We start from the raw sequence: 23,081 nt of genomic DNA on the forward strand, positions 1-23,081 counted from the left end.
TGTGTAAGTTACTCTACAGCACGCTACTCAACCGGGACTGCCTGGCGCATAATGTTTCTGCGCAGCTCACAACAAATCGACATTGCTCGGGCACGCTGACCAATGTTTGAGCTCGAGGAGTGCGATGTTTTATATTTAGGGGGAGTCCCACAACTCGTTATATCTGCCCGCGTTATTTAAAGCAATATTTAGAAGGTGCGTGCACAATCTGGAGTAGATGTGGAGGTGGGGGGGCATGCTCAAATGAATCAGGAGCAACACCCGTATTCACACAATTTGCAATCCAATTAATTCTCACGCGCCAAGATTCGATGCGTGTATAATAAGCGTAAAAAAAACAATGATTGCGAATCAATCGTTACCACACCTATTATTACACGCGGAGTTTAGTTTTAACCACACTTTAGCCGATAATACTTTGCCAACCTCCATCATCACCACCGCCACCACCAAAGGTGCGGTTGTGTATGTATGTTTAACTGCTTTCACGCGTACGCAGCCGACGGTGCTAATTGGAGGTGCGTGTGGTTGAGTGCTTGTGTTTGGGCGAACTTGAAACCAGGTAAAGGGTCGCCCTGGTCTGTTGCGTTTCGTTTGTTGTCCTTACCCACCTGCCGATTAGCATGGTTAGTTACGTACGGTGCGAAAGAAGGCAAACGTACAGGGACTCCTCCACTTACGAACATTCGACTTACGAACTTTCAGAGATACGAACAAACCCGTCCGTATGTCCAGTTGGCTGTTCGGACCGAAAGCCGTAAGTTCAATCGCCGCGCAATAGATGGCGGTGGTGGCATCTACATCTGCAGAACATGAAGAACCAGTGGCATCTACATCTATAGGACATTTCCAACTTTTAAATCCATTCCGTTTATATTGTACATGCCGTACAACATGTTTGTAATCGACGGGAGTAAAGTTGAACTTACGGACAAATCGACTTTGCGAACAGACCTCTGGAACCTAACTCGTTCGTAAGTCGAGGAGTCCCTGTCTCTCCAGACATACGTACAGCCAACACGACCGGGAGACAGCCGCTAGAGGAAGTTGCTGGCCACGCTGCCATCCCACAAGTGCACAAGCGCCACCCAGTGGGGGACCACAACGAGAAGCCAATCAGGTCCCCGAGAACACTGCGCTTACATTGTGGTGGTTGTGGTGGTTGTGGTGGTTGTGGTGGCTGTGGTGGTGGTTGTGGTGGTGGTTGTGGTGGTGGTTGTTGTGGTGGTGGGGGGGAGCGAGGGAGGGGCGGGCATAAGCAGCAACTCTGCACAACTATTTCTAAACAACATCGGAATGCAACTGTAATTTTTAAATATATTATGAATGTTCGCATGCGCTGTATTATTTAATCATATTTATTTTAAGAGTGCATTTCATGCGCACTGCCCTCGTACATAGATGGAGGCTTTAACAATAAACATTTGGACGATTTCCCCCCCTGTATTTTGTTCAACAATTAAAGTGTGTCATTTTACTACGCATTTTACTCCAAGCAAATACATTTTCGGTTCGAACAGGATATGTGTGTGGGGGGAGGTTTTCCTCCGAAGAGTAACCACACTCTCCGAAAAAATGTCAGAAAAAACATTGCTTGGACTATCCACTTTCAGAATCGATGCACAACATGCATTTCTGAAAAAAAAGTTTTAAAATAACAGGTTTTTTTTAAATTAGCATTTCTGGAAGGACCTTCACGTCGTCTACCCTATTACACTGTGGGTGTGTGCAAGTCTACATCGCCGACTGCCACCACATAAAGGTTTATGTATCACTGTCAATAAATCATCCGTCGAGTAAGAAATTGCCCCTGAGTAAAGTCTGCGGCATACTCCTTAGGCTACAAAACGTGCACACGTTTTCCATGCAAGAGCAGAAACCCAGTACAAGTATTCTCCGTGATGCATTCACTCACGCCCGTGTGACAATGACAACAATGAGGGGCACGACAGTCATTTATTTAAAGTCGTATTTCAAGCACGGCACGGTGGGATGCGTACGAAAGAAGTTCAACGTGCATACGTAGTGCATACATTAAGAGGCGACAGCATTCGAGTTACATGTGAAAAGTATATTTTAATATAAAACATGTGGGAGCCAGGTTCAGTTCAGTTCAATTTATTTGGTATAGCCCTGTGAGCCATTCGGCTCTTGAATCGGGTGCAACCGCAACAAACAAACACATGAACAGGTGGCTCCAAGCTCTCGAGCACTGAGCTGGCACCGATGACATATCCTGGGTTTGAATCTTGGCAGCGAACCATGATTAAACTGGGCTCTCCAGTGTAGCGAGTTCATGATCTCAGCTCAGTCACCAATGACTGCACACACAAAGAACACATCTTAGATTGATTTTTGCCTTGGTTAAATCTCAGCTCTGCGGCTGAAAACGTTTCTATCGGTTTGATATCACGGGACAATCTCATAGTAGAGCATTTGGGAAAGTGCGATTTTCAATGTGTCGAGGATAAAAAATAAAAGAACGCTTGAAAGACGTGAAATATATCTTTGCAAGCCATCTTCTGACGCACGGGTTAAACACTGCAGTATTTACAAACGGTTTCATCTCAAGACATTGCACCGATAGAGAAAGTTAAATAAATGCGGGGGGGGGGGGGAGTGGGTGGACGCACCAACAGAGTAAAATAGATGCTCGTGTCTCCCTGTACTCCCATCCCATCTTAACAAACACGCACGCACTGGTGAATAATGGTCCAACAGCCCCCATGACTCACGCAGCATGGGAGGCGCTCAAACCAGCAGAGGACTGTAAACCTACCGGCGTTCCTGCAGTATTCTTACTTAGAGTACTCCCATTCTCATCCAACATCAATTGCCTGCCCGCTTCCAAAGCATAATCACCTGCACCACTACACACACACAGACAGATTATTAATCAATTCCTCTCACGACTCCATAAACGTACGCAGTATCACAATCACATTGTTTAAAAAATTCAGGTAACAATGAGTGTTTTATGCAGTGACGTCGTTCATGCCCACTGCATCTCACAATGCTGCACACTGGAGGTTCGGTGATATATTTCGATGTTTTCAGCCAATTAATGAGTGTTTATACACGAGAGGAAACCCCATTCGTGCGAGGGAGCAACACCGTATCCCATAGAGGCGGGACAGATGATTTTAGTCCGCACTTTAATGTACTACTGCCTTCTAGCAGGCCAGACTATGGGAGCTCAATGCACACGAGAAGGGAGTTTCACAACATTTTGTGTGTGATCCACGAACGCTCGACCCTAGTGCTGGAATATCGGCCTCGTGCATATCCACGGCCCTTGCTCTTGATACATTATGAGCGTGACATTTACACCCGCTGTGGTACGCAGTCGTCATTTTACGGATCGACGGGTATAGTTCATGAATGGAAATGTTTTGCATTGACAGACATGTTGCGTTTCGCTTGCACGACTGTGGTTCATAAACGTCGGCTTAATTGGATTCCTTTGCATTGTAAAATAACAAAAAACCGTGTCAATCTCGTGAACCAACATTTCTTCAGCAACGACGTGAAATGAGTAGAAAAAAATGTCTTTACAAAATATATAAAGAATTGCATCCGGTCCACAATATTGAATGACAGCCTTATCGCAAGCCCCTACAATGTATGTACCACAGCGGGCACAGATGGAACACACTGCCTTAGCAAGAAAAAAAAAACGATTAATCTCTTCCTCAACTTGATGAATTGCCTCAATTCGCTGTCAGTTGAAGAACATTATTTTTTGGCCAATGAGGTGCATGCAGAACCTATTAGCAGGTGCTGGGCTGCCATGAACCAGCTACACGTACGGATGATTTGGAAGGCAATCAATTTTACCTTCATCGTGCCAGCGGTGTCTCACGTCATGAGATGTATACAGTTGGAGCTCTATAAAAATAGTACAATTTGTATTTGAAGCCAGCCCATGGAAGCAGATACCAGAGTTATCACTGAGGTCCCAGCCCATCGAAGCAGATACCAGAGTTATCACTGAGGTCCCAGCCCATGGAAGCAGATGCCAGAGTTATCACTGAGGTCCCAGCCTATGGAAGCAGATACCAGAGTTATCACTGAGGTCCCAGGCCATGGAAGCAGATGCCAGAGTTATCACTGAGGTCCCAGCCCATGGAAGCAGATACCAGAGTTATCACTGAGGTCCCAGCCCATGGAAGCAGATACCAGAGTTATCACTGAGGTCCCAGGCCATGGAAGCAGATGCCAGAGTTATCACTGAGGTCCCAGCCCATGGAAGCAGATACCAGAGTTATCACTGAGGTCCCAGCCTATGGAAGCAGATACCAGAGTAATCACTGAGGCCCCAGCCCATGGAAGCAGATGCCAGAGTTATCACTGAGGTCCCAGCCTATGGAAGCAGATGCCAGAGTTATCACTGAGGTCCCAGGCCATGGAAGCAGATGCCAGAGTTATCACCGAGGTCTCAGGCCATGGAAGCAGATGCCAGAGTTATCACTGAGGTCCCAGGCCATGGAAGCAGATGCCAGAGTTATCACTGAGGTCCCAGCCCATGGAAGCAGATACCAGAGTTATCACCGAGGTCCCAGCCTATGGAAGCAGATGCCAGAGTTATCACTGAGGTCCCAGCCTATGGAAGCAGATGCCAGAGTTATCACTGAGGTCCCAGCCCATGGAAGCAGATGCCAGAGTTATCACTGAGGTCCCTTCAAGTGACCTCTGGTCAACACAGTAGAGCAGCACTTCCCCACATGCCATGCGACATGACAGTCATGGGCATCACACATCACTCTAAAATGTAATATTTTTCATTCTCAAGAGTTGGAATTGACAGTAGTTTCACCACTACCACGGACCCTCTCATCTCCGGAGAGCTTGTGGCTCCGACAGTGGAACGCACAACTGCGAGCAACATCGGTGGCTATTAACCCTTTCCCGTTCCGATAACGAATGTGTAAGTCATCAGTTTTTCTTCCAATTCCGTTCCGATGACGTACATGTGCATCATCAAAACGAAACCGGAAGGAAATAAATCACTGTATCGGTACCGAGGCTCCCACAAGGCCATGCGGGAGGGCATGTGGCACAGTATAGCGCCAACTATCGTAGCGTGCGGTTGTGTCGCTAGAGTTCTCTGCGGTGAGTACAATGTCTTTAGAAACAACGGCGCTATGTCCCTCTAAATAAGATTAACGCCGAGCCGCTTGCACGTTCCAAGATTCAGAGATGAACGGGACAGCCACCCTGCAACTCACAGACGTCTCGGCATGGGAAGGCGCTATGTAAATAGAAGATCAAGATCAGGAAGACCACGGGCAAATCTGACAATGCCTGAACCGCCTCCGGACAGGTGTCAGCCGCTGCAAAGCAAACCCTGGGAGGTGGGGCCGTCTCGACCAGGCTCGGAACACGAACTGCGTCTGCGGTGAAGGGGCAGACGAAGCCTCCTCGCTCATCCAATCCAGTGTCGTCTGTTAGAGAGGTGCCGTGCCCAGCTGATGATATAAGCACCATTGCGCGGCACTGCGCTCGTAAAAATGGTCGTCATTTATCTAAGCTGGAATGATGGACACAACAAATGAAGTGTCAGACCAAGTAAAAATACGATGGGTTTTTTCGTGCGGTCGTTGACGAACAGGCCGAGTCCATCAACTCGCTTTACTTGAGGACCCGGTTTGATCACAGGTGGCTGCCTGGATTCAAACCAAGGATTCTCACCAGCGGAGCACTCTGATCTACGAGTCACCCCTGGAACACGACAAATTCTTGCACGCATAATTTGACGCATGCACGTGCATCATAAGCAAAATAATACATTGTAATCACACCTAATCGCGTGAAGATGCGCAGGTTTAGGCACATCCGATTAGCACGGTTGGCTACGTACGGTGCGAAAGAAATTCAACTTACGCATTCAAGCGCCTGACTGAGAGGCAGCCCCCTGTGGGTGTTTGGCCATGCCTGCCATCTCACGTGCGAAATCGCCACCCAGTGGGGGGGGGGGGGAACGTCTCGCCAATCAGGTCGCAGAACACAATGACGACATTAACCCCCGCCGCTCTGGTCTTCACGCCCGATAGGCTTTACTCCCCGATTTAAGATGTATACGGGAGGTCTTCACAATTCCAGCAAATTTCCTGATGACGCTGGTTGTAATCACCAGCGAAACGTCGTACTCAAATTGTCAATGTTGTGGGTTTACTCTCACACGCACCGGTGTGCTCAAGTACGTTTTGTTCACGTGACAAACCTTACGAGTTGGCCGTGTCGGATGGTCGTGGGTTAATGACGCGTTTATATTTACGCGATCTAATCAAACAAAAACCTTTATTATGGATATTGGTCGCGAAAGCTCACGTGTTAAACAGAAAACTGCTTGCGTTTTGGGGAGAATTACCAGCAACTAAATACCAGCAATTCAAAAACATCACAATAATTTTATATATTGCAATGATACATTAGTTGTATACACACCATCCCTGTATGTAGATGGATGTTTTTAAATGAAGGGCAATTTGAAAACGAAGAAAGTCTTATTGCTACTACGGTGATTACTAAACTATTTTTTATTTTACCAGATTAGGCCCACAGAGCTATGTAGCTCTTTTTCAGAAGCGACCTGACCACAAATAATAGCTCAATGAATGGGCTTATCATGTGGACATTTATAGCAGCCACGGACTCTTACACGCATCTTTCTAAATGTGGAGGGAAAAATCAGAGGACCCGGAGAAAAATCCATGTGACCATGGGGAGAACATGCAAACTCCTAATATACAGGCATCAGTCGGGATCGAACCAACGACCTCCTGCATAACAGGTGAGGTAGTTAACATCTCGCCACCGTGGCGCCTGAATGTCCACTCGGTCTACTAAACAGTTCGTCTGATCCATACTGCTTCCATCACCACGCTGCAGGCTACGACGCTTCTCTTTTTGCTTATTTCGTCACGCTGCTCCGCTTTGGAACTGCCATCGTCTTATTCCCAAAGCTCTTATAACCTTAATCAATTAAAGAAACGTAGAACTATTATCGATTACACCTTCAAGAGCGTTCTTTGTTGCTGGCTGCTTGGTTGCTTGGTTGCTTAGGGCCCGTGCTCAGTCGTCGCGATTTAAAACCAAGTTGTGCACATGTCAGCACTTTTCCACGACCACACACCAGTTTCCCTGATCGTAGTAGCTCAGCAGCACTCGCGCGCCGTCCAGCCGAGCGCACAGAGCCTCGAGTTCACCCTCGCGGAACACGTGGTAGTACCGGTGGTAAACGGGCGCCTCCTCGCACGCCCGCTCGGGCTGTCCCGGGGTCTCGCCCTGCCGCCTGTGGTGCCAGGGCACGAGCACGTCCTGCGCGCGGAAGGGCGTGCGGTTCGTGTGCACGGGCAGGTGGCCGCGAGTCGGCATCCCCGGAGCCCTGCGAGGCTCCGGTGGCGCAGGGGCGGGCTCCGCGGGCCGGCTGGACTCAGCGACGTCATCACACGGGGATTTCACGCCGTTTGTGGGAGTGGAACTCGTCCCTTTCTCGTCGTCCGCCGTCTCCCCGACTCCAACCACAGGCTGCGGCCCAGTGCCGCCTCCCACCATCTCCCCGTGCTTGGGCTTGAGGTACTTGGATCGCGCTTGGCGGTACTTCTGCTCCAGCGCCCACACGTAAACGAGGGCTCTCCCTCCAGGCCTAAGGATTCGCAGAAGCTCCCGCAAGGCTTTAAGTCTTCGCTCCTACAGAGGGGCATGACAACAAAGACGCCCCGGTGAGTCCTATAGAGAGCAGAGGCAAGGGATGTCATGGAGCATTTATTAACTGTGGACCCCGTACCACACCCTTCATCTAGCCAGTGCCGATGTTTACAAACTGAACCTGGTACTCGTTTAAGCAAGTTAACCCTGCGAAAGCCCATAAACAGCTTCAGATGCCACTTGCTACTTGAGCAGAAAGTGACCAGGAATATTAATTCAGGTAATCAAGGAAACATATAGTGCATTGCGCAAACCACTGGTCACCGCTCCCCACAATTATAAAGATTGCCCAGATTATTGGCACTGCTCCACGCACATCATTAAAAATCAAACGGTAAATATATTAACAGTCCAAAATAAAACAAAAACGTGATTGTTTACCAATCACAATAAAACAGGTGTCTACAGCCAGCCACACAGCGGGTGGTCGTTTATTAACAACAACCCTAACAGCTACTCCCGTTGATAAATGACAAGAGACCCGGCGTCGATCGCCATGCGTATTAGCGGTGTCTCGTCTCCTTCCGAGGTGCGCGACGGATGAGCGTCGGCGCTGTGGCGCGCACCTCCGTGGAGAGGTGGTGGATGATGGCGATGGAGAGGCAGGCGTCGCACGCCCCCGTGCGGACGGGCAAGGCGAGGGCGTCGCACACCAGCGCCTGGAAGCCGCGCTGCTCGCAGATCCCCACCAGCCCGGCGCTGCGGTCGCAGCCAAACTGAGCACGGGCGGTCGGCGACGGACAAAGAGAACGAAGACAAAGATCCCCGGCATGGGGTTAACGGACTGTGGGGGCAAGTGCTGTGAGCGAGCAGCTATCAAGGAAAGCACCGAGAACACAAGCACACATATGCATGCACACCGTAGGTGACATTGTAAAAATATGCACTTAAGCACCAAGGAGACAGTACAACATTCAAGCACCCACGTGCACACACACGCAGGTGACGACAACATTAATACGCCCACACGCAGGATGAAATAAAATTTTAAAAAAAACCCACACATACAAATTCAAGAATTGATTATACATTTTTTGTACATTATTTTTCAAGTCTATGCTCCCTGCATTCAACAACCTGTGCTTACCGGTGTGGTGAAGTATGATTAAAGAACCCTATAATAATAATGACAACTTCTATAGCGCTGTAATATGGCAAGGAAAGCCATTACAAGGGCACTCATCCAGCAGTTGACTGACAAATAGGCTGGACGTGTAATATTGACACCGCTACACTGTCACACAATGACTCAATCTTGGATATGACACAAGGTTATATTGTCAACCACAAATGACATAACCATGCCGAACTTTCCAATCGAACAACGTTTAATCCCAATCGGTGCAGGAGTTGAATTACAACCCTAAAAGTGGACAGAAACAGAAGCAGATTTCCTGAGAACAAATTTGTACGAGGTGGGATAATAAATCAGGCAAGGCATGCATGTACAGTTCTACAGTTGTGCGATTGTCCTGCATTCAGTGCAAGTTCACTCCTTTAATCAGCAGTTGTCTACCCCACACGTCGCCAAACAATTTTCATTGCACAGACGATAATCCATTGTCATTAAAGCCATTCAGGACTACTCCTTCAAAAAAACCCCTACAAACCAGCTCCACCTCGACACTCAATGTGAAGCATCGGTGAAAAAAAGAGAAACTCTGAAACTGAGCACAACTGGGACATCTCCCAACTTGCTCACCAATCCTTCTGAGGGTGCTCAGGTCGCGCACTAAAGCAAGGCTGGGGGACGTTTTCCGGACTAGTGCTCGACTACCGCTTTCAAATCCGTTACAGCGGACCGCATTAACACAACCGAGCTTCATCCAATAGCTGGAAAAACAATGTGCGCGTCGACCAGGCATACAGAGGCCCTGCCAGTGACAGAAGTACCTGAGCGTGAGCTAAAATTATTAACGCGGTGTTGTTGCCAAATCAAAAATGTTCCCACACCTGTAGTGCCCGATTAGTGCCGCCGAGATGCTTGGAGTGTGGGATAAATATCGCTTATGGGCCGTATCGTAGCGGTAGGCTTCCTGCCAACTGAGTGTGGTGTACTCACACTGCTGGGTGGACACAGCAGGGGGGGGGGGGGGGGGGATTTAATAAACTTGCGAATTGTTACAACTGCCACAATGGGAGATCCAACCAGCGACCTCTGAATTGCGAGTCCAGTGTGATAACCGTTGAAGCACGGCAGCATCCATCCCCCTCCAGTACCCAATCGGTGCATTTAAGACGCTTGAAGCGAGGTATAAATCTAGTCTGTGGGACCGTTCGAAGCGGCAAGCGTTGCGTGGCCGCGGGCCGCGTGAACCCAAGTCGAGGGGGGCCGTGTCCGGCGGGTGACCGGCGAGTTCCCCACACCTGCCCCGGTCACGCCACGACGGACTCACCACGTACGATCCCTCGGCGAGGCCCAGGTACTTCCCGTTGCCGCAGCCGACGTCGCAGACGAGCGCGCCGGGCCGCAGGCCGCGCACGAAGGCGGCGACGCGAGGCCAGGGCGAGTGGCGGGTGCTGCTGAAGTGGTCCGCGATCTGCTCGTACACGCGGTGCACGTGCTCCGTCTCCAGCCGCTGCGCCGCGTCGCCCTCCTCCTCCTCCTCCTCCTCGTCGTCGTCGTCGTCGTCCTCCGCGTCTACCGAGCGGCCAGGATGCGAGAACGCCGCCACCTGTACGCGCTCAGTCGCGACCGCTCGCGACACCCGGTCGGGTCCGCGGCTCTCTTCCGAGGGGCCCAAGTGTGTCGCGCTGGAGGTGGTCAAGCCTGCGGTGCTGGGCAGCGGTTCGTTGATAGGACTGCGCGAGGAGGGAGTTTGCAGGTTCTGTTGTCCAGCTTGGCTGTCGCAGACCGAAGGGTAACCTAAGGTAGTGAAGAGAAAAATTATTATATTTACTTTTTTGTCCTGGCAGCAATTTACACTGAAAAGATCATGCAGATAAAACTCTGTTCCAATTTACACTTAGGGATAACCAAGTAGCAGTGAAACAATGCACAAAATTCATCAAATGCTTAATTTTTGTCTGGTCCATGCTGGTCTGCGACCAGGAAAAATATGGCCACGCCCGGCACGCCACTCGACGACTATGGGTACCAGTCATGTTCCCACACTAGTCTAGCGGCGACCTGGAAAAAAAAACATCCAGTTGGAGATGAATGCCTAAATAAGACGAAGCTCACGGCAGCGGCACGGCTCCCTCCGGACGGTGCGGAACGTGAAAGACGTCCGCACCCCACGCTGGGCCAGCGTGGGGCCCTGCGGCCCCTCCGCGCCATCCCCGGGCGGCGGCGGCGGCGGCGCCGGCACCACGTCGAACTTGCGGGGCGTGATGCTGCGAAAGGTAAAGGCGGCGGGGATGTCACAGGCGGAGGCGCGCCGCGCGTGCCGGAAGCCCACCGCGGCACACACAAGGTGTCGCTGCTCTGCCGTAACCCACGCACGCACGCCGAGCGGCGCCCTCCTCCCCCCCTCCCTGTCAAGTTGCAGCGCGTCTGCCAAATGATGCGCGCCGATGCTGTCTGGCATATAAGCGGGAGGTTTTGGGTTACCCAAAGAAAAATGTTTAAGAAGTGAAAATAGCTGCAAGCATTTGCTTATGCATTCCAGAATTGCTTTAAATTAACTTTTTTAAATATATATTTTTATATATAAGAAAAAAAACGGAGAAATAAGACGTACAAGCTATTAGCGTGCTAAACTTGGTCCTCGTGGAAAAACAAACGGTTTCATGAAGATAGCAGATGTGTTTGGGCAGCCCACCCCTGAATATAAGTCCAGTATTTTGAGGACCGAGTGTTCATTATCTCTACAGGTGTAAAAGTGCATCGTGTAGTACATTTTTACACGTGTATTGAACCATACGTGTAAGAAACTATTCGGATTTCTTCATCTAGTACGTAATTTATTTGTGACTTCTGCCGCTGACAACTGCAAAGTTAAAAAAGAATAGATTCTTCAATCAAAACATGGGAACAAATTGTGAACATCGAATTGTAAAGCAGTTCAAGATTTAATGGTCTCCTAGACATTGTAACTTTATCAATCAAGTCTCACTCTCTTTGCTCTTGAATAGCATCTGTGGATTGTAACGATTAGCACAAACTGATGGAGTGGCTTTGCTGTCAAAGAAGCATGTTCAGCTATTGAGGCAGGAATTCCCTTTTGGGAAGCTTCATAATTCAACAAGCAAACCCAGCTTTAGGTCGATGGTTCACTTTGTCTAAGCTTTGCAAGCATCTTCTCTTGAGAGTGAAATATTACTCTTTGAGTAAGCATGTAATGGTGCATCGATTAAAATCGATCTCTGCGTTCACATTCGGAAAATCACGCGAGCGAGAATCTATGATTGATGGAAATTTCTGTGCAAATGATAAGTTCGTTACATTTAGGCTAATGGAGCAAGCACAATTGTATAAAGGAGGCAGAAAAGAAGTAAAAATTATTATATGATACCTACAAACAAGATTCCACTCATGTCCTCGAATTCATAACATCGTCGATGGACAAGAGGTGAGTGAATTGTTACGGTTTTGTGTGCTGCAGAGCGACCAGGACATCCGGAGGTTGTGGGTTCGATCCCAACTCTGACGCCTGTATGTTTGGAGCTTGTAACATGTTCTCCCCGTGGTCACGTGAATTTTCTCCGGATCCTCCAGTTTTTTCCTCCACATTTAGTAACATGCATTTACATCATTGAGATTATTTTGCTGCTATAAATTTCCACGTGAAAAACCACTTTGATAAGCCACATGTGATAAGCCACTCTTAAAAATTAGCTAATACCTCAGTGGGCTATACCTGGTAAGATGAAAATGTTTCAGTTTTATTTGCATATCTTTCCTATACTTTGCACTCCTATCGTGTTTATGTCTTGTTTGTTGTTGTAACGTTCTAACCCGTTCCGACTGGAGATCTGTGAAAATTCCCCCAGTATAAATATTCTGATTATGATGATCTGCTACTGCACAGCAGCATTAACAAGAGAATCCATCGCTTCCTGGAGCTGCGGCCTGTGCTGAGTGGCCAGTGCCACGGCCAGGCGGGCGACACGTAACCCAGGGTTCGAATGCGAGCCGGCGTGGACTTGGTGGCGCGGAGGGTGGTACCCGTGGCTCCAGAGGTAGCGCGACTCGCCCGCCATCACCAGCAGGCTGCGGCGAGGAAGCAGCACAGAAGCGTGGCTGCCATCGGGGTGCCGGAACTCCATCACCGTCTGCGGCGCGGTCACGGGTTACCGGGGAACAACACGGCGGTCTTTCGTCACGAGTCACAACGGCGGCATAGCACGACGAGAGAGTTTCTTCCAATGGATTGTTGGATATTGTATCAGAATAGATGCGGTGCGGTGATTCATATACTGCACTGTGAACCCGACCACCTGAGTTCGATTCTGGACCACAGATCACATCGGTGGCGAGTGATATCCGAACCAGAAATGGGCCCAACCCCACTTTCACCATCCCACGCTGCCCTGCACAGTGCGGTTTCATCAAACAGCCCTCCCATAACTGATATGGTGAGAGAAGGCTTTAAGCCATTCGATGACAGGCTGTAAATGATAAATATTGTTAGTTATTTTCTTTTTAAATGATGAATGCCTGTGATGCTAATTCCCTGAAAATATATTGATGTACTTGAGTGGCGTTTGATTTGTGCCAAGTCTTACCGAGGCTCCCAGGCTCAGAGACATGATGCCGTCCTCAAAGGCAGAATGTGTGTCAATGTGCGGGGGGATCCCTGCATGGGGTGAACAAAACAATAACGCAAACATTCAAGCGAAGCATTTAAAAGGAGTGTGCTTTACCACACCAAATAGTGAGACGTAAATACTGGCATGAGTAGTCACACCGCCTGCTCCGTGTTGTGTTTGTGTCCGTAGCCTTCATCTCATTTATGTTTTGTTCCTCTGTGGCATTTCTCGTGCCATATTTAAAGTTAATCTGGTCTAGATGCAGATATCCAACGTTTCGAAATGCAATTTGCATGCATGACGCTACATAAAGTGATAACTATTACGGTCTAAAATTATTTTTTATTCTAAATGTATATTATATACTTTCCACTGATAACAGGGCAGTTGAATGAATGTATGTATGGTACCGATATTACTATCGGTGGGGCGGAGCGGTGGCACAGTGATTAGTGCACTGCGCTATGAACCTGGAAACGTGGGATCATATCACGAGCAACACCTCACCATCACACACCTCCCCTTCACCAACCCATAGCGACTCGCATGAAGTATATTGCAAATGATCCCCATGTCCAAAGTTACATGTGGGAATCCTTCATCCAGGACTGCATATTAATGTTAAGATTGAATTACGATGGGTAGTGTTAATAGTTAGACACAAACCTTGACCGGGCTGGTACTGGTTTACTGTCAGCTGATTGGGCCGATGCTGAATGTAACCGGCCGATAGGCACTTGTCAACGAGTTCATCACACATAGTTGGAACACCTGGGGACAAAGAACGAACATACTTCAGCATCATCATTAAATAGACTGCCATTTGGCTGAAAAGCATATTATACAGCAATGCTCTAGGGGAGGCGGTGAGGGTAGGCAGCAGACTGTGACTTTTGACAATGTGAGTTAGGCAATGTTTTCAACACCAATACTTTTGACACGTTTGTAAACACTAGCCTACAATGACGAAAGACTCCAACAGGTTAAATATTTACGCTCTATCTTAACAACAACCTGCGACACACAACAAGCAGGTCATTTCACAAATCTGTCTGTAAATTATGAGCTGGTGAATTCCCCCCCCCACCCCCCGAAATTAAGAGGATCCTCACCTCTATCCAGCGGCTTATCCTTGTCAACATTGTTGTTATCGTAGCGGAATTCATATCCAAAGTGCTGGACGCACCTATGCTTAAGAGACTGCTGGGCTGAACAAGCCACACATAAACAAGAGGAAAACAAATGTTAATTTTTTTTTTAATAAATTCAGTGTCGCACTGGATTCACATACGCTACTTTTGTAACAACTACACTAAAATTAAATGGCCCATTTTTTTTATGTATGCTTAACTTCTTTCGCACCATACGTAGCCAACCGTGCTAATCGGAGGTGCAGGGATGAGCAACAAACTAAACACAAAAAGCGGTTGTAGAGAAATTAGTTTTCAGTCAAGATTTAAAAGTGCAAAGCTCCGGTGGCTTCCTAATATCGGGAGGAAGAGTGTTCCAGACGACCTCTGAAAGCACGCGATGCGGCTTTGTTCGATGGCTAGCCAAAAGCCGCTGCGTGGATATGGCATCCTCACGCCATGATCGTGATTTGACCGTACTTCTGTGACGTGGCACGCGGCAACTACTGCAAGGGAAGTTAGGTTTTCATTCATGCTGACACTGGGATGGCTGCAATGATTGAGCATTATCTCGTGCTTGGAACAACTATTGATTAGATGCATGCGCAGTGTTCAGTTAGGTGTGACTGGGCTGTCATAGGCTTAACTTGCATGTTTGGGGAGGTGGATTACCACTCATTGAGAAGCAGAACCACCACTTCGTTCATGATTCGTGGGCCGAGCACTTGTGGCGGGAATAATAACTCAACCCCCAGCAGGTCATTATAATTGCTTTCTCACTATTGGTCAATTTGGCATGCTTTTCAAATCAAGAAGCTGCTTGTTGAAATCGTGGGCAAAGTTGTAATTTATGTGGGATGGAGCAGCTCTCCCATTGGCAAGTGGCTGGGTATAAAAGGTGAGCTCTGAGCAGAGGACCTGGGGACATCAACAAATTATCTGGAATGGAGGCATGCTGTGTAACCACTTGGTGGCACTGCAGTAGTGGGGGCTGAAGGTGAGCAGAGTTGACTCAACAGGCCATTGGGAACTGCCAAGCTTTAGCCTGTGAGTAGAATCTTATACTGTGGTTCAATAGTGTAGTTTAACATGCTGTACATCGCGATCCTTGGAGTAATCGATTCCCTGTGGTTTATTGGCCGTCAAGACTGCAGTATGATCAAGGGTAGGATCAGGGTTGAGAAAGCTGGCCCGAGTACTACCCTGTGGCAAGGAGGAATTCCTGCTACTGAACTCGAAATGGAACCTGTCTGTGTGGGGTGAAACATTGGTGTGCTCTACTACTGGATGGTGTCGTGTTTTTGTTTCTGGCATTCAGTGGATTCTGATGAGGGGGGGGCGCCATCTGGTGGACTGGCTGTGGTGCGTGAGGCCCACGTGACCAGTGGAAGCCCTTGTGTCGGGGTTCTGGTTGGAGAGAAGTGAGCACTAGGACTCCACACAGATGTCCAGAACCTACAAGTCAAACTAAGGGTGGGGTGAAATGTTGTGTTGTGTGTGTATGTAAAACCCCAGTTTGTCTAATTGCTTTAGCTAGAGGGGACTTTCCCATATCTGGGAGACTCCCAAACGGCCCTGGTGTCTAGTGGTGGCTGACAACCTTTGTTTCGAAGTGTGTGGGTTCAGAAATACACTAGGGCATAGGCGCAAGTATGCCCGGGTGTAATTTCTCCTGAGTAGTTTGGCTTAATTCTCTTGTGCTCGCTGGAAAACTTTCCTACCTGTTAAACTCTGATTGGCCTGCCTATAAAATAGACCCCTACAATGTGCAATTCACAAGTGAAAAGCTAGCATTGTGCCATTGTGATTCCATCCATCATGCATGCACATGTCACCAAGTTGGGTCACAAATGATGCCGGCTACCGGCTACAAATCTTTGTGACGCAACTTCACCACGTTGGCTGGTGCCAGTTGAAATATTACATGCCATGGTTGGCTGTGAGCAGGAGCTAAAGTTGGTAATTGCTGTGCAACCGCTCCAACCCACACGTAAAGACCTCAAGTCGCAAACCTGTTGGCTGCTGTCTGCTCCAGTCAAGGCAGCTCAGCAGCTGGTCCTCGTACTCGGATGAAACGCAGTCTGGGATGAGCTTCAGGCCTGGTGGCAGGGCCTCTGTGCAGCTTTCCTGAATGGGAACTGAGGCAAGATGAGAATGCTCTTTAACGTGCATCTAATTCATCGCACTTGAGCAAAAATAAAACCATATCCAAGTTTAATAATAGGGTTTTTCCCCTTTTTTCTGGCAACAAAACTGAAACCTTTTTACATGGATTCATGTCTGCATTAACCACAATAACTGCAGTCAAAATGCAAACAAAAAACATACTATGATAATATATGCATTGTCCTTGAAACTGATTGGTCCACACCAAGGGACGGCTTTCTTTTGAGCCTCGACCCAATTGGTGCTCGACCAGATGACGCCAAAAGGTGTACAGCTCAAAGACAATGCATTATCAAAGTAATGAGGGCTCGGGGTGAGCATCTACATCATTAGACCTCCTTTGCCAGTACCAAAATATAATAGGGTTTTGCATTTTGACTGCAGGTATTGTGGTTATTGCAGACATGAATCCTTGTAAAAAGGTTTCAGTTTTGTTGCCAGAAAAAAGGGGAAAAACCCTATTATTATATTTTGGTACTGGCAAAGGAGATCTAATGATGTAGATGCTCACCCCGAGCCCTCATTACTTTGATAGTGCATTGCCTTTGAGCTGTATGCCTTTTGGCGTCATCTGGTCGAGCACCAATTGGGTCGAGGCTCAAAAGAAAGCCGTCCCTTGGTGTGGACCAATCAGTTTCAAGGACAATGCATATATTATCAGTGTTTTTTTGTTTGCATTTTGACTGCAGGTATTGTAGTTAATGCAGACATGAATCCTTGTAAAAAGGATTCACTTTTGTTGCCAGAAAAAAGGGGAAAAACCCTATTATTATATTTTGGTACTGGCAAAGGAGGTCTAATGACATATCCAAGTCGTTTGGAGAATGGGTGAGATGGGGTTGAAGGATAAGGACTAGAGGATGAGCTCCAAGTTCCATGATAGAAACGACACCAAACATTAGTGGGGTGCTGCAATGTCACTGGCTAAGAACAACCTCGTCCCAGGGTAGTGTAGTGGGCTCTAGTGACGTCGGAGACGGATCTTTAAAGGCGACACTTCATTCAATACAAATACTCGGCAGTACAGTCCCAGTCTCACACAGGGCAACGGCCCCTCTAACTACTGCCTGGGGAGGGAGGTTCTGCCTCGGCGCTAACGTGCCCTGGCACGGGGCTACAGCTCTGGGTCCTCCGGCTACGGGTGCCCTCAGGGAGGCTGCACTGACCCGACCCAGCCAAGGTGCGGTTTCCGACCACTGGCCCACTCGGACCCGGCCTGTACAAGGACGTTGGGCCGGGGGTTCCCAGGGTCTCACTACTGGGCCACACAGTCCCGGCCCTTACAAGGGCAGCAGGGCTAGGGGTCCCAGGGTACTAACTAGCTGGTCTTCTGTCTTGGACTGGCCCCGGACCCTTCCCAGGGTCTGGCTTTTATACCCAGCACCGGTGCGTCAGCCCTGGCTCCGCCTACCTTCCAGAATTCCAGAGGGGGCTCCGGGGGATCCCAGGACACCCCGCAGCCCCCTCCTGCTTTCGGGCTAGGGATATAACGACTGCCCCTGCAGGTAAGTGTACACAGCCCATCAACATCGCTACAGTAGCATGTGAGGAAGCCAAACATTCTGAGTTGTGCAAACGCTAACATTCACAACTGAACTTTTAGCTTGAATAAAGTCACTTATCTTTATTTCACACTAAAAAGCTTTTTCAAATGTCTCCATTTGTCAACAAAAATCAATCCTCTGTAGGATGACCTCCCCAAGCCAATATCTTTGTCCTGCATTGTAATAATCCACCTGCATACAAGCTGATTTGATGGCTCCAGATCCTCTGTGAGTATCTTCTCTGAAATGTTCTGTTGGCTGCCAATATATTTACTTTACTGAATATCTGCAATAGGTGTTTATCTCTGTCTAACTAATAGCCAATTTTATCCAGTTGCTTTTGCTTTTTTGCTATAACTTTCAAACCCCTGTGCACCAAACGATTACCCTATGCCTCAACGCCCATTCCATGGTCATTAGGGTTACCATTTAGACTCCATACAATTGGTGTGAGTATGAAGTAAACATATGAGTTATGGTTTGGACCCTGTGGTGGGGCTAAGGTTGTATATGATGACTGGATGAGAACCTAATCTTGATTTTTTAAAGAACAAAAATATGGGCTTAGGGAGGACGTGTCATTCGAATGGATGATTGCCAGTGGTAAAGGATAATAGTGGCAGCGACGGTTAGAATGTGCTTGAGAGGACCTCCACCATGGAAATTAAGCAGTGACCTTGGCTCATGGTGGAATATTACACCGTGGTGGTGAGATGTTAACTCCCTTGCCTGGTATGCGCAAGGCCGTGGGTTATATTCCAACCCTGGTGGCCTATTTGGAGTTTGCATGTTCTCCCCATGGTCGCGTGAAATTTTCTCCAGATCCTTTGGGTTTCCCCTCCATATTTAGAAGCATGCGTTCTGGCAACTGCTATAAATTCCCACGTGATAAGCCACGTCGTTGGGTTAGGTCGCTTCTGAAAAAATAATGAATAGCTTGGTGGACATTATCTGGTTAAAAAAAAAACTTTAATTTAGATGGTGAGACGACTTAAGTCTTCCATTCAGCTGTGGACTGATCATGGTGGATGACGATGCTGAATGCTAGGAATCAACCCCATATCTGTCAACCCCTTATCAGTGCCTAGCTTATTACAGACCAACTCAGACCTTATTGGTCACCCCGTGCCCCCGATGAATCTCAACGTTCATCCTACAAAGTCCCGCACTGAAACGGCTGTACGCCGTACGGACCCGAGAACTCAAATTTCCCCCGTGCAAGAAAACGGGGTTTAAACCGTGTGGGTCGACGGCTATGCAAACCCACCTCTCTCCACGTGGCACAGGTGGAGTGTGACGGGGGTGGTCGCGACGGCCGACGAGACCGAGCAGCCGTCGAGCTTGCGCCGTGCCCCCTCCGCCTCGTGCACGCGGGAGAAGGAGGCGAAGGCGTACGGCCGCCCCCGCGGCGTCTCCAGCGCCTCCAGGTGGCCCTGCGCGCCCATCAGCTCCAGCAGCGTCGTGCGGGCCACGCCGTTCCCCAGGCCCCCGTTGGCGATCAACAGGTGCTGCCCGGTGTGTGTGGAAGAGCGCCGCACAGATACCATGCGTCACATTTGCATGTTTGTATAACGCGCCTCCCCTAGCACTACCTTCTCCCCGTGGGTGCCCTTCGGCAGGGGGGACACCCCCGTGGCAGATGTACCCCTGTGTGGCAAAAGGTGAAAGCGGAACCCAAACCTGCGTGTGGGAGAGGGCAGTGGGGGGGGGTGATGGATTTTACGCGGCTCTGCCGATGAAGTTTGAGAAATCGATCAAATTTCGACCAGCACTGCGGCACGCGTGGCCCCACTCCTTGTCGATTCGTGTCACAGGTTATTTTAAATATGGTGTGGACGGTGGGGGCTGAACGGCGAGCTTCTCCGTCCTTGACAGAATGTGTTCAAATGTACGATGTGCTGCGCATGATTTTTTGGGGGTGGGCATGGAAACAAATGTATAACATTAATATCGCACTCCAAAGGTTAAGTAACATTACAAGTTCAGATTATATGGTTCTTTCGGTAAAGTCACGTAGATCGAAAAAATAAAATAGTAAAAATGAAAATAAAGTGAAAATAATAAAAAATATCACGACGTTTCGATCGCAACACAAGCGGCCATAATCAGGAACAGGTGATCATGACGACCGCTTGTGTTGCGATCGAAACGTCAAATTTATATTATTTTTATTCACTTTGTTTTCATTTTTATTATTTGTTCATTATTATTTTTTCTATCTACGTGACTTTACCGAAACCATAGCATATGAATGCATGCAGTTACAAGTCAAAAATTAACATTACAAGTTGTAAATGGGTTCAATTTGGTCATGGAAATATGTGTGTGTGTAAATAACCCCGATTTGACTGGGGCTATCCCACCGCTGAATTAATCCACGACTTCCAAGCCATAACGCATGCACAACGCATTTGGTTTCGACATCCAGTGTCTCATCGTCAGCCGCACTGCGCGTTGAGTCGGGACAAATCCTATTGGCACTCCTAGATAGGGGGGGGGGTCCCCCTACCCGCTCTATCTCTCCGACGTGTCGCTTCGAGATCATTAGTAGCCCAAGGGTTATTGCTTTGTTTTATTTATCACGTGGAGTGACTGCCCCCAGCTTGTTTGGCTCAGAGGGCGGCGAATTCGAGTCCCGCGGGGTCCGCGCGCCGCCCTCCACACGGACCCTGACACGGCCGCCTCGTTCGGGAGCCTCCCTGGAAGCCTTGCGCGTGCGTCCCGCGAGTTTATATTTCCCTCGTACAGTAGCTCTGAGCATTCGTGTAGCGTAACGACGGCACGACGTGCAGATAAATATAACCCTAGCTGATGAGTCCGTCTCGTCAGACCTGCGTGGCGTGGTCTACGGTCTGGACGCCGTCCAGCCTCAGCAGCGTGAGGTGAGCCTTGCGCCGCCGCCTCTCCCCCTTCCTGTCGGCCTTCGTCTCGCGGACCTTCCTCCCCCCTCGCTCGTGCCCCGCTCCCTCTGCGCGTCCCCGGGGACTCGGAGGCGCCGCCGCCGCCTCCATCGCAGCACCGTTCCACGTGGCCCTGACGATGGCTCTGTGGGAGGATCGATTCGTATTGTAACGCAGGAATCGATTCCAACGTAAACTTCCACCCCTCCCCCCCGCTGACCCCCGCCTAGCGTCGCGAGAGTCGATCCTCGCAGTCCGAATCGATTTGTCGAGTCCGCTTACCGTGTTCAGAGGTACAGCGAGTTGAGTCGATTCTAATTTAAGTTCGCACGCCCAATGAGAATCGTAATCGTGCACGAGCCCAATGTTCGTGCCGCGCTCGATTGGCAGCAGAGGGCATCGTGACAGTGCAGCCCCGCCGCGTTGGCTGGCGTGGTGAAGTATGGTCGACCCAACAACCACGATCAATTGCTGACAAATGTCCCTCTCTGATCATATCCGCATTCAAATCGACGATGTTCCACTTCGCTCACAGCCACTCGCTGCAGTTTTCTGCTCCCCCATTTGACCGCAGGAGTGATGGGAAATCCGCACGAACCTTCATCCCGTGGCCACGAGCGGACACCTCCACACACAACAATAATAATAATCATTCATACGGCGGATGTTCATCAAGGATCTCAAAAGCGCTGTACAAGGACGCAGCAGCAGCAGCTACTCTGCATAAAAAAAGCTATAAATCTTAAAGAATCATTTACTAAATGAACTCAAATGTTAATAAGCGGAAGCGTATAAATAGGTTTTAAGGCGCATTTTAAAAGTGTCCACGGACTCGGAGAGATTCCTGGTGTCACGTGGAAGAGCGTTCCATAGCCTGGGGGCTGCACGGGGAAAATATATCGGTGACCCGTAGACCGAAACGTCGACCTGGGAATGCACGGAGATTTGCATCACGCCCCAGACCTCTAGGTTGCAGCATGGCAATGATTGTAGGCTGGGGCAAGATGGTTCGCTGCTTTGTAAGTTGACAATAGGATTTTAAACTGTTCTATGTTGAAGGCCAACTCGGGTTGTTGTAACACGACGTGAGGATTGTGTTCTGGTTATTGCAGTACCCCCACGGAAGGGGAGGAACTGCTCGTTACGAAGCGTCGGGGTCGGCAGGCGGCGCACAACCTCGCTGAGACGAGCAGGGCTCGACTTGGTGGGTGTAGTGGAGGGCAAACGACACATTTGTTCAAGGACTCTACATTAGAAGGATTAATTTGTAAAAAAAAATGTTTTTTTTTACAATTGTATATAAAAGCCTTCATGCTGGTGAACGCACGGCTTGTTAAAGACTAATTCTGTAGAGTTGTATTTATCGCGTTGATCTTTTAAGTGCTCAAAATGGATAGATGTGCGTTCACGTGGATTATTACGAACGTACATTTGCGTGCAGCCGTTGATTACAGCGTCATTTTCATTGTAAAATACGTGGCGTGGGATTGCCTCGGGGTGCGTCTCTCGTGCGATGATGTCTAGCACCACGCCCGGCCGTCCTTGGCCGTCTCCAGTACTGTATCGATGTTTTACAGATCGTACCAGGTATTAATTTCAGACCAAGTCGACCAATGAGCGTTTGGAATTTGGGAGTAAAAACCAAAGCGCAGCGATAAAAAAAAAACACATCAGAAAGTTCGCGAACGAGAGGGAGGCATGTATCTCGCTCGCGTTGGCGAGAAAACCAGACGAACCCGCCGCCAGGCATTGGCCCAGCCTCCCTGCGGGAGATGCTTGCTACGTGGTGTTTTTTTATCTCAATTGTATAATTCGCGGGGGAATATTTCAAGTTCGCCAAATTTGACTTAATATTGCATTACGACGCCATTGGATATTTCACTTCCGCTTTTGAACCAGACGGCGCCTCCGTGTTATGGTTAATACACCCGCAGCAC

At 48.8% G+C, this 23,081-nt stretch overlaps 1 protein-coding gene across 3 annotated transcripts; it reads right to left on the reverse strand.

The window, feature by feature from the left end:
- Positions 1-1,937: 1,937 nt before the first annotated feature.
- On the reverse strand, positions 1,938-21,323 carry ALKBH8 (alkB homolog 8, tRNA methyltransferase). Of its 3 annotated transcripts, none has more exons than XM_032956468.2 (11): positions 21,076-21,323; positions 19,512-19,752; positions 16,547-16,672; positions 14,517-14,612; positions 14,071-14,175; positions 13,381-13,451; positions 12,770-12,927; positions 10,895-11,046; positions 10,107-10,576; positions 8,277-8,426; positions 1,938-7,692 (listed from the first exon to the last, which is right to left on the reverse strand). In XM_032956468.2, the coding sequence occupies exons 1-11, from the start codon at positions 21,253-21,255 to the stop codon at positions 7,111-7,113; spliced, it is 2,331 nt and encodes a 776-aa protein (XP_032812359.2). In that variant the 5' UTR covers positions 21,256-21,323; the 3' UTR covers positions 1,938-7,110. The 3 variants fall into 3 exon arrangements, with proteins under 3 accessions (XP_032812359.2, XP_032812361.2, XP_032812362.2); XM_032956470.2 differs by having other exon boundaries at positions 12,821-12,927; positions 21,076-21,322; XM_032956471.2 differs by lacking the exon at positions 14,517-14,612.
- Positions 21,324-23,081: the final 1,758 nt, after the last annotated feature.

Source organism: Petromyzon marinus, chromosome 18 (genome assembly GCF_048934315.1).
Source record: "Petromyzon marinus isolate PM22_M1 ecotype Great Lakes invasive population chromosome 18, UKy_Petmar_22M1.pri1.0, whole genome shotgun sequence".
NCBI classification, from domain to species: Eukaryota; Metazoa; Chordata; class Hyperoartia; order Petromyzontiformes; family Petromyzontidae; genus Petromyzon; species Petromyzon marinus.

Excerpts from the sequence above, each read along its gene's own strand:
- ALKBH8 (XM_032956468.2), bottom strand. The coding sequence starts at position 21,255 with ATGGAGGCGGCGGCGGCGCCTCCGAGTCCCCGGGGACGCGCAGAGGGA. Across the intron at positions 16,673-19,511 it reads CCTGTGCCACGTGGAGAGAG|TTCCCATTCAGGAAAGCTGC; the intron begins GTGGGTTTGCAT and ends ATCTTGCCTCAG. Across the intron at positions 7,693-8,276 it reads TCCACCACCTCTCCACGGAG|GAGCGAAGACTTAAAGCCTT; the intron begins GTGCGCGCCACA and ends GCCCCTCTGTAG.